Source organism: Seriola dumerili, unplaced genomic scaffold, assembly GCF_002260705.1.
Source record: "Seriola dumerili isolate Sdu_G_001 unplaced genomic scaffold, Sdu_1.0 BDQW01000105.1, whole genome shotgun sequence".
NCBI classification, from domain to species: domain Eukaryota; kingdom Metazoa; phylum Chordata; class Actinopteri; order Carangiformes; family Carangidae; genus Seriola; species Seriola dumerili.
In genome coordinates this window covers 327,141-339,389 of record NW_019174360.1, presented here as the reverse complement: position 1 = coordinate 339,389, position 12,249 = coordinate 327,141, and the positions used below count along the sequence as shown (strand labels likewise).

Sequence of the window (12,249 nt, the reverse complement as noted above, 5' to 3'; positions counted from 1 at the left end):
AGCCTCAGCTATCAGCCACACTGACTCTGAGCTCAACCACAAACACAAACCAAACGCCCCGCTCCATCACAGCTCCCGTATCATGACACAGATATAGGTCAGCAGTGCTAAAGCATGTGCAAATCTGCAGATTATCTCCGCCAGGTTTTTTTATGGTCTAATCAGACCAAATCCTCCCCGACTGGAATTCACTCTTAAGTGAAGTTCCACAGTTTGAACCACTACAAATGGGAGGAGGTATTAAGGTCTTATATGCATATTACGAGGTTAGCCCAAAGGCCTGGGTCTCTATTTTAGAGGGAAATAATGTACAGGAGTGGAGTCTCGAAGCAAGAATGAAAGATTTGGTAAAAAAAAAGAGTTGGTAAAGAAGCCAAAACATAAAAAGACAAAGACAGGATTTGAGTGTTTGGATGCATTCTCTATAGCATATGTGTGCATGTGCATGAAGGAAGGCAGGAGATAGCAGGAACAGGTAAAAGCATTTCTAGCAGTTGGAAGTGATTATTAAAGTAGCAGGGTCTGTCTTTACTGCTCTACTGTTTACTAACAGCTGAGATCCAGTCACACCAGCCTCCAACTCCGTCCCCGAGCTCCACTTGAATCAAGCTGATTTATCACATATGCAGGTATTCATAATTGATGTTCCCCCCGGGTACTTAGTGTGACATCAAGTTAGAGAGGAGAAAGAGGGCACGTTTAAAAATAGCCAGGACACTTACCATCATCTCATCCATTATTAAACACGGCCAAGAGATCTGATCTGACATCCATTATGCCACTCCACACACTGTGGACTAAGACAGAATTAATAGGCTACTATGACATAATTGTCATGTGTAGAGATGAAGATCAAGACTACATGATGGATTACCCAGAATCGCATGCATGGTATTTACTTCCTGCTTCTTCATTCCTGCAGCATTTTGGTTTATTTGCTTTGTTTTTGTATGATTTCAGTTTAACATTGCTACCAGCAAAACTACCAGCTAAACTGCTGCTTGCTGGGTGTAATTTGACTTGTTGAGGAAATTCTTTGATCTCCAATATACTATACAGTATATATTTGCTTTCACCATACCAGCATGTCAGCACCATATCAAATGGGCAGGGGGAAACAGCTGCACCAGAGTGCACAGTCAAAAATAGAGTCACAGGAGAAGCACATTTTTCTTTGATGTACCATAATTAGGCTGAAATGCATTCACCTCTGATTCACCTTTAAGATACCAAATAAATAGTTACTGTAATGTAGTTTTGATTCACTTAAAATACCCATTTCTGCCAATTCAGCCTGAACTGAATGAAACTCAACAGTTAAAGGACTCCACCAAGTTCACACATTAAAAGTCGGTTTACTCATCGTGGGGATTACTACTGAGAAAACAGTTATATAATGTCGTCTATGGCTCTGCGGGAACTTTGACAAGTCTGAGAAAATAACCCCGATGTTGTCATGGTGATGTCATCTATATCAGCCTGAGCTCGGAGACTTATTGGAGCCTGGGCTTGGAGACCTAAACCGGAGCCGTTTGACAGATGTGGGCATTAACCAGGCAGGGAGAGTCTGACCAAATATGCAGTTTGTTGCATTTTGGGAAATGTTGTTTTAGTGGTTTTAGAGTCGAACCCTAAACATGAGGAGATCGATAGCTCTTGTGTTGGTCTGAAAAACCACGTCAAAGATCTCGGTTGTATGACACATGCCCCGCCCCTCCCCTGAAACAGCCAATCATCTGCTTTATAACAGCCGATCTCAAGCCCATGGAGCTGTTGCACTGACGCAAGCACACAGTTGAGGTTTTTACGACAGTTGCTCTTGTTAAACCTTGCACAGTAGAAGTATAAAGTGAAATGATTTAAACCTTAATTTGGAGCAATGTCACAAACCTTTTAGGAGGTTTTTATCAGGTTTGACTGTTGATTCATTTAAATAGAGGCCTGGTCTTGTAACCCCCAAAATAACTGCCTAAGGGTATCGCCAAGATGGCTGCCGAGTGGCAAGACTTGCCTATAAGGACTAATATAACTATACAGTCAGTAGCCAATTAGCTTAGCTTAGCATAAAGACTGGGAGTAAGGAGAAACAGCTATATCCAGAAGTAACAAAATCCAGTTATCGACACCTTTAAAGCTCACTAATTAACACTTACCAAGAGTGGAAAGGCTGTACGTTAACACAGACAAGAAGTCAAATAATTTGCCATTTCTAAATTTGGAAAAGAGAGTACGTACATTTTTCCTTACACAAACAGTAACTAATGTACTGCCATTCACTTCTTCATAGAGAGGAGCTGAAGCTGAAACCACATGAGCCAAGTTGCTGCATGTTCGTTTTCTTCTTGTCTTCAACAACTCAACAAGCTGAGGTGGGAAAATGCATCTACTGTATTTCTGTTGTATGAAAACAAGCCTCAGTTCTCAGGTCTGGTTTTAACTGAGACTAAACTATACCATAGGATTACTTCATGACAAGATCAGCAGCCATAATTGGCATCAAAAGCCATTAGTTGCAGAAAAGTGGCGTATTGATCACCATTATGTAACAAGACACAGCCACTGGGTCATTCCCATCAGCACTGTGGACGAGTCTCTAAGGACGAGCTTACACAGAAGATCAACTGAGCCACAGTAATAACTTATGAGGGAACAGCTCTGGTCATTTTTACTTCAGCCATTGATCAGCTGTTTCTGTCAAGCCTATCTGGTTGCAAAGCCAACCTGACAGGGTCCGATGACACAAGTGTGCATGCATTTGTGTTTGTGTGTGTGTCCCTTTAGAGTTGGTGGTGTATATTTCAGTTACCTGGCAACCCCCTTTTGAGAAAGTTGTAACAATACACACCCAGCAGACTCACACAACAGAGAATATGCACATATTCATGAGTGACTGGTGCAACTTTTAACTATAAAAAGCACTGCCCTTGAGCAAGGCCTTGAATTTTGAAGCAAATCTAGCTGCTGCTCTGTAGCTGACCCTGACCTCTGACCTCCTAATGGAAGCCACTAAAAATAATATCATATATTAATCAGGATTCAGTGTGAGTAACAGTAACAGTTGAGCTCTTTCCCTTACCATCAACACGGATGTCCTGACAGCCTCGGAGACGCTTTGCCTCAGCTCTGCGGCGGTGCCCGGTTTGTTGAGCCCCCGCGTGAACTTCCTCGCCTCAGGTGGAGCAGAAGCCATGGTGAAGCCCACCTGTCATCAGACAGCCAGGTATTTAGAGGAACAGAATATGATGGGCTGTCCCAAGCGGCGCTGCGAAGGCTGAAATCCTTCGCTCCAGGCTGGGCGACGTGCGTAAATGCACAGTGACGCGGTTTTTATCCAGCCATTACGCGTCCCTTTAACTTTATATCAGCCCGGTCAGAGGAGACATCATAGTGCTGGGGTCGATGATTTATCTGGTCAACAGCACCCGGAGAGCAACATCCAGTGCCTGCTCTGCTCTGTCCCGTCAGCGGAGGTCCTCCGCGCAACTGTCACGCCCCTCTTCCTCAGTGTAATAAAGCCCCGTGGGACAGCACCGTAAACTACTTCATCCATCACACTTGAAGGCTACAGCATATGACATGACTGCAATGTTTTTAAAATGTGGCTGTGAGACACTTAACAGTGACTTTATAGTGTCCAAACTCCACTTTGTTGTATTTCCTATATTCTGGATCATTTTGTGTTTCCATAACAGATAGTGTTAAAAATATCAAAGGTGATTTAGGTAAAAATCAATGCATTCATGGTTGCATGAAAACAAGGCGCATAAAGTATTTAAGCAGCACTGAATGCTGTTTTAAGGTTATATAACAACAAACCGCATGGTTTTGTTGTAGACACACTAACATTGCCACCTACTGGAATAATTATTGTTTTTAACCATACAGTCCAATACACTGCAGGAATGCTCCTCTATAACACAGCCTGTGCTGTAGGATGTAAGCCTGTTATAACGTTATAAGAACACACAGAGGCAGCAAAGTAGCACTAGTAGCTGACTATATTGTGATGCGTTTAACGGCAATCGGAAATTTAGTGAAATATTGTAAATTTTGTGAGTTTTAAGTGTTTGTTTTTAAGCATGAAACGTTAAAATAAGGTTATTACTACCGCTACTACCACTAATAATAATAACAATAATAATACTGAATATAATATAATATAATATAATATAATATAATATAATATAATAGAATAGAATAGAATAGAATAGAATAGAATAGAATAGAATAGGATAATAACGAATTAATAACTTACAGTGAGAGCCTGAATGCAGCATATTTTTCCAGGGTGTTGTATCCATAGTCTGCGGCACAGCGGCGCTACGGCTCCCCTCCCGACTGTGCAGGACTGTCCTCCACCCCCAACACCAACCCACAGCAACCTGATACCGGAGACGAGCGGTCCAGACAAGCCTGCAAACGAGGCGTTCCCAGCCGCCCTGCCTGTCTGTCTGACTGCCCAGCGGAGCTCCAAACCGTCAATGCCAAACGCTGCCGAGGATCAGACGAAGAGAAATCCATCTTCTCCCCCCGTCGTCTGCCTTCACCGGAGTAATGATCTCTGTCTTTCACAAGCCAGGGAAGCTGGCTGTAGGCGCGGTTTACTTGTGATTTTTTTCCTCGTAACGAACATCGTGAAAATATGATGGGACGTGAAAAACTAACTGGCTAGCTTTTAGGCTAGCGCCTGTTAGCGTCGATAGCAGTCTGCTTGCAACATAACCGAGCTAATTGGCTAAGATCTATATGCTAAATTCCTGCATATAGTGTCGAACGAGAGGACGTTTTTTTTGAAATTGTACAAATGGGAATTGTTTGTATATAGTCGAATTAGTTGTGCATTGGTTATTTTAGCGACATTTAACCTCTTTGCCTAAGTTTTGTAGCACCAGACAGTCGCCCCTAGGCAGCTAGCATGTTAGCTAGCAGTTATGGACATTGGTCGCTGGCTAGTTGTAAATGGCAGATCCGTAAAACAAGTTAGCCGCTCGGTGCATCTGCCCGTTCTCTGCTGGAGCCGACAGCAGGACTAACTTTAACTTTTGTCGGCAGTTAATGTTAGTTATCAAATCACTTCAGCCGACCCCCCCCCCCCCCCCCCCCCCCCCCCCCCCCTCTCTCCCAGCACCCCCGACCCAAACACAACAGCGCCTTTTTTTTTTTTTCGCATCAATTCTCGATGTGTTGTTCCATGCCTGAGAGAGCAGTTCAAGTTATTGAGCTGACGTGAGGAAAAAAAAAAAAAAAAAAGGGGTGAAAACAACGAGTGGAAGCTGAAGAAGAAAAAAATAAATAAATAAAAAAAAAGCAAGAGGACGAACAAATACAACAAGACACGGAGGAGCTCCAACTACAAGACCAAAGTCGATGTACACTGTCATGGCTGGGGGCAGAATTACGATGAAATCACTCGCTAAATTTGGGTTCTGCCTGACTATTCTCCTGACTTCTGTGGCTGGTAAGTGGCTTATTAGTGAATTGATTTTTTTTTTTGTTTTGTTTTGTTTTGAAAGAGCTAAATGTGCTTCTCATAAATATTTAATGCTGTCCTTTTGGTTTGTGCTGTCTGTATTTCGTCCATATAACCGTGTTGTTGCAGATGTGCTGCTGTAAGATACTTTAGTTTCTACCCCCTAAATGAAGTTTCCCGGACTAGGGCAGCTTCAGTGTTATTATTGTGTAATTATTATCATTTAATACGGATAGTTTTCCTTGTAATCAGACAACATCAGGCATAATTTTCCTCCTTGTGTGTGTCTGTCTGTCTCTTATCTCTCCTTCCATCTTGCTGTCTGCCTGGCTTCAATTCTGTGGAGCTCATCTCGTTGTAGCTAAGTAAACCTTCGCAGATATCGCCTCTTGAACAGAGCAGCAAATGCACTCCTGGCTCCTTTTTAATCATTCTGTGTACAAAGGCCTGGAAAAACACTGCCAAACATACCGCAGTCCTTGTCTGCCAAGTTGTGCCCCCTGTTCAAGACTCTGGGCTGAAGCCAGGCTTCTGTGAGACCTTGAGCATGATAAGATAGTAGCAGGGCTGCACAGAGGTGGAGGAGCTGTGCATGCAAGGGAAAAAAAACGGTGGAATGTGTGGGAAGGCAGGATAGGTATTTGACAAGATGGGAAATTAAATGATAGAGGTTCAACATGGTGCTCAGGCTTTGGCAGTGTGTTGGGAAATAGGTGGTCTTGTGTAGCATGGGTCCCTCATCCGGTGTTACATCTTGAGTGTGCGGGCGTGAATGAATGTGTAAACAACCCTCTTAATAATGTATTATCATTTCTGTGAGTGTGTTATTGTTGTGGCTCCTCCATACATTCATAGACAGGGTATTATCAGAAGCTTAGAATAAAAGCTGCTGTTGTAGAGGGAAATATGTGAGTGTGGAGCGTAATTTGAATACTCTGTGTGACTGCTCATTGCTTAACGCTGATAATGCTGAGACTACTTCCCTCTTTGCAACTATTTGCATTTAAATTTGCACTTAACAGACAAGTAGTAGCCTGAGCATTTTTTTTAATTCCCACTTAAATAAAGTGACAAGCAAGGACCGTAATTGTCAACGTTGCATTTTTCAAGAGGAAAGAAGAGGAGAGGAGAAAAACTTATCTACTTTAACTTAAAAAGTTCCATATCTTCTTCTTCTTCTCCTGTGTTTTCCATAAGTGTTGATCCAATCAGAATAGAGGAGGCTCTTAGGTCCTCATCTGATTGGCTGACTGTTTTCTGTGTGATCAAAAAAAGTATAGCAGATTTCAGGTAAAACACTCAAAGGGCAACCAAATCCTGCAAGGTTGGATGGTGGGTCCAGGTGGGCTGGACATGGCTGAGAGCGGTGACTGCTTTGTTGTGACATCACAAAGTTCAGGAAGTCCTGACGGCTGGTTTTAAGGTTTTTGAATACAGGCTGTGTGCATTTCTCTGTGGACTGAGGCTTTGATACTTTCACAGTATTAATATAGAAGCTAGAGCTGATCTATAATCACACTACACATGGACACAGACCTTTACACTGGAGGAGCTTTAAGGTATGGAAGAGGCTTGATTCAGTGCAGAGATCAGGACGTGAAACATCTCCTCTTTCATCCCAAACCATTATAATCAGCAGAATGTAAAACTGTAATTTATCCTGAAAGATTTCACATAGCGAAATATTATTGCCTTGATAAGCTCACCTTTATGAGACGTGATATTCAAATTAGCAGTTCCCTAGAGCGGTTTAACGACTACGGTGACTGACAGAGGACTGACGTATTCACTCAATAATCAATGCAAGGACGATTAATGGATACTTAAATGTATGCGTGCCATGTAAACAGCCAATAAATCCAAATCGTTGTACTGTGCAAAATTAATTAGGGCCGCAGTCAGACTTTGTAATGACTGTAAAGAGACAGGAGCCGAACCGGTGGCCCTATGCTGCTGTTTCCTGAATGCAAAGCAGAGATCCACACTGCCTACTTCTTAGGATGATACTTGTAATGATGATGATGATGAGAGGAAGCAGAGAGCCTAATAGTGTGCAGGAGCATGTTAGTCATCTGTCTGACCAGGCACCTTTCCCTTTGCTCCCTCTCTCTCAGCTCCAACAACATTACTGCCTCCCTCCCTTTCCCCAACTTGCCTATTACCTTCCTTCATTTCTTTTTAGAATTATCTCTAATTTCCTTCCAACTGCCGTGTGTTTAACCTGTTTGCAGCTGAGCTCAGGTCGTCCTTCCGCTCCATGTCCCCCGTGACTAATAAGCGTGTGGGTGTGTGCCTGCTGCTACAAAATCTGGAGTAGAAACAGTTCCAAGTGTGGCACAAGCCTGCAGACACTACCTGCGGTGTGACCACAGGTGTTCTTAAATAGTGCCATTAGTTCGGGGCTTTTTCTCTACCCCAAATTCTTTTCAAGTAAAGCCCAAACTTGTAGCATAATCATGCTCAAAATGTATGCCACAACCCATATTCAGCCCTGTTATTGCTGTTGTCCCAGGTAAGCCGGAGGTTTGGGGGTCCAAAGAGGATTAGAGCTGAAGTATTATACCATAGCATAAAATGGAATGCTCATTTGCTCTGCTTGTCCAAACCCTGAAGCTGTGTCCTGTAGGCCCCATACTGTGGCGTTGACAGGCCCACTGTTAGCCAACCGGGCCGTCTCTCTCCAGCCGCCCCGGGCCGGGGAGGGAGAGGGGGGGGGCTCTTCAAGCTGTCAGCTCTGCGGTCACATCAGCGGCTCAGCAAAAAGTGAGATTACAAACGCATGCTCAGTCCCTGCGAGTCTGTTTGCTATCTTAAAGTGGACCCTACAGAATTTAAAGGAGCTATTTGTAAATTTTGCTATTGCTACAGCGCTAACGTTAGCATTAGCAGCTGCTTTACTTACCAGTCTAGAAGAAACGTTGCTAGTTTAGCATCAAACTTCATTCCTCTACTCACCAAGAACTGTCTCCAGCTGTGGAAGGCAACTCCTATTCCTATCATGCCTTTTTTTTCTATTGAAGTTAGCATGCTAACCATTAGCCCCACTCCACCTGGACCATCTTGTCCCTTTCTGACACTGAGTCACTGTAGTGTCCAGGTTGCCCTGAGCCCTACAATGATGGCTGAAGCTCTTGGCAGGCGACAAACACCACCACCTGTTCTTGGGAAGAAACCATGTTCAGCAGAGGAGAAAACGTACACATAGCACCTTTTAATATGAGTGCAAGATTTATGTATTATGGGCTGTAACTAACACATTTGCATTATCGATTTAAAGGGGAACTCCAAGTGTGTTTTCAGATGTTGGGGAGTGATTCAGCATATATGAAAAAGTTGTGTAAAGCTTTTTGAAAATGAAATAAAATCAGAGTTGAGGCTGAAGTCACCAGGCTGCATTAGCTGCTACTAGCATCACACACCCAAATCTCTGAATGAACAAGGACAGAGTCCAGTCTTATCAGACTTAAAGGATAAAGGAGAGAAATCGATGAATACAAAATCTCTGAATGAACTGTTGTCAGTCAAGTTGCTTGGTGGGTAATGTAAGCACCCGGTTTTATCAAGGAAGGAGAAGAAGAAGAAAAAGACATAATCTCTGGTTCTGCTGCATCAGTTTTTAAATATTTTTAATAGTGTATTATGAGTCTGCAAACATTATTTATAGATAGATACTTTAATCATCCCCTAGGGGAAATTCAAGAGTAGGAAGCGGATTGTTTTTCTGCCAATAGACTAATTGATGAATCAGTTAATTATTTCTGCTGTAAAATGAAGCCACCATCTTATGTCACGTTTATATTTTTGTAATAATAATTCAGCAAATGTATCTGTTTGTTATAAAAGCTTGTATGTTGGCTTTAGTGAAAGCCAGACACTGTAAGAGTGCAGCACAAGAATTAGGACAAATCAGGTTATAAAAACTAATTTTATACATCAGTGGTTTGAATGTGTGTGTGACGCTAATGAGTGTGTTGCAGCCCAGGGGCCCGCAATATCAAGATGCATAGCCACTGACCCCAGAGCTACACTGCTGAATGTGCATTATGGCATTTTTGGGATGTGATGCTGCATCGCACTGGGGGAAAACTCAAGGATGATAAATGGGTGAATGAATAATGTGGTAAAATCAGTTGTAAAACTGCGAGGCAGTCTGTGTGTAGGAGTAAAAAATAGAGGCGATACGATGATGTGTGCTTACTCTGAGCCAGTAATTTGACATTGGTGTTTGCACAACTGGAGCGATGCAAGTTGGACTGTAAAGTAAGGAAGTAGTTGCCGAGGCTGGAGGATACAAAAGCGCTGCACGTGCTTCGTTTCAGTTTTCTGCACTCCGGCCACGTCGTGAGATATTTCATGAGATATCCATTATTCCGTGAGAGGAGATGACACTGACTGCAGCGAGAAGCACACCAATGAATGGAGGAATGGAGGGGGTGGCATTTGGTATCTAATACAGCTAGCGTTGTACTGTGTTGGATGAAAAAAACCAATGTCTGTTTCTCTTAGTACCTTGGTTTGAGTTCGGAGCAGAGGTAAAAGTAAAGTGAGATACAATAGAACACTGTTCACTCGACCTCCTGGTTTGGCAAAAAGAAGAAATTAGCGGATGTTTTAGAAAACAAAAGGTGCAGCCTTGAGATGGTAACTCAGAGTGACAGCCTATGATTAACACGACGAGTTCTCCTTGACTAGCCGGGACAATAAGTCTAGAGCGGGCAATAAACGTTGCTCAGAGTATGGACTCAACTTTAGTTAGAGGTTTTTTTGTATTTTCATAAATAAAAGTATTAAAAAGAGGATCATTTGTAAGCAACCAAAGGTGAGATTTGTCTCGTTTTTCTATTCTCTGGTAGCTGTGATGACAGTTCTGCAGCTACTGCTCTGTCATTGTAGTTGTACCCGGTGTACCATACATATCTGTTTCTATCCACATCAGCTTACAATAGTTCCACAGCAGAATGAGGTGCAGTTCCTACTCCCCAGAATTACAAGCAGCCAGTGGTGAAAACTACGGACGTCCCACAGGGAGGGAAAAACAGCTGAGGAGAGCAGAAGATGGTTTTTAGGGTGTGATGTGTTTTCCTGTTTTTCAGCTTGTTCTTGCAAAAACAGTTTGTGTTTTACAATCTCAGATTTTGAAACATGCTTTATAAATAAACTTTATCATTAATATTATAGTCATATCTAGGGTAAGATACTCAACTTGTCCAAACTCTGAAATGGTGACACTGTTTCTGTATTATCTCAAATCAATTTCTCAGTACTTATCGGTCAACATATACCAATACATCAGCAATAAGCTAATGTCTGATAAATTGGCCTGGCTAATTTATTGATGTAGCTCTAGTGTAAAGTTCCATTTGACCATAATTGTTATTATCACTTAATCTCATGATTATTATCTCAATCGATCAATTAATTGTTAAGTATATGAAATGTTAAAAGCATGATCAAATCAGCTTGTTTTATTTTGTCCAGTCCACACTCCCAAACAAAGGATTTTTACTTTACTACGACAGAAGAAAATTTCTCACAATTTAGAAGCTGAAACTAATATTTGATATTTTTGCGTCTAAAATTATTTATTATCAGATTCAGTTGCGTTCATGTTAAAGGGAAGAGGTCTTAGTTTGCCATGACGTCACAACACCAGTGAGCTCTCACAGAACAGGTGAAACCCCGACATACCAGACAGCCACAGGACTCCGGGGGGGGGGGGGGGAGTACCTTTCATGTTGCCCATAAAGCCTCCGCTGGCTGTTGATTCATTCAACCAGGAAGTGGTGTCGTCATAAACAAAGACTAAATTCAGACACGGCCTAAAACAAAACTTTTGCTTGTTCATAAATAATCTGAGATTACACCCCCCGCTGTGTGATAGCACACACCACTTTGGTCACTATGTCATCTGTGTTTTCATCACATATTCAGGAAAGTTAAGGTATAGAGGAAGGGGGGAGGGAGGGGGGGACGGATTTTGGTATAAATGCATCATGGTCAATAATAATGGTGGCCTCTGAGCTTTGAGGGTAGTATAAGCCCCAGGATTAGCATAACTGTACCAGACCCAGACAGACACAGACAGAATGGTGGTGTTTTTGAGAGGGGGGGGGGCAGTCCCAGGGCAACAGATGGGATAGATTAAAATCCACTCGCCCCCCTCCCACATCTTTAAATTCAACCAGGGGGACTTGGAGAATTGGGGGTGTCAGCAAATACCCTTGAATCCCGTCCATCCTACCTCAGCAACAAGCATGCACCCAAACAGCAGCAGCAGGCACGATTAGGCCGAAGCATGTCTCTGATGGCTGTCGCTGTGCAGCAGCTTGAGCTTCGCGGTGTTGAAAACAGCATGCACGTGTGCACAGATAGTGCTTCTTTGAACATTTCTGTCTGTGCACGCACCGGCCACGCGTGATGGCATATTATTTGCGGCGGGTTCTCAGGGCGCGCTCGTCTGCAAAGGTAAACAACACCCAGAGAGAAACAGGGCTGTGTGTAGACGCATACGTGTTTGATACTGACACAGAATCAGTGTGTATGGCAGTTCTCCATCTTTAAGGCCAAGCAACTTGTGTACTTCAGTGGCTGCAGAGATGCACGCATGTCTGCAGAGGAGATGGGGTGTGCACGGGTGCATCGAGCACGTTTCAGCCTTTAGTCAAGAACGCCTCCTCTGCTTTTTTTTTTCTCTCTCTCTCCCCCTCCTACCCTCTGTTTCTGTCTCTAATCCTGGATGTGAACTCGGAACCAGTTGTGGAGAGAAAACAGCCGACACA

The 12,249-nt window shown here is 43.0% G+C and overlaps 1 protein-coding gene across 1 annotated transcript in view; it reads left to right on the top strand.

Moving 5' to 3' along the window:
• The first annotated feature begins 5,267 nt into the window (after positions 1 to 5,267).
• Positions 5,268 to 12,249, top strand: part of bmpr2 (bone morphogenetic protein receptor type 2) — a 31,206-nt gene continuing 24,224 nt past the window's right edge. Inside the window, exon 1 of the mRNA XM_022746527.1 lies at positions 5,268 to 5,458. Coding sequence (XP_022602248.1) covers positions 5,368 to 5,458 — 91 coding nt within the window. The 5' untranslated portion in view covers positions 5,268 to 5,367. The remainder of the gene's footprint in view (positions 5,459 to 12,249) is intronic.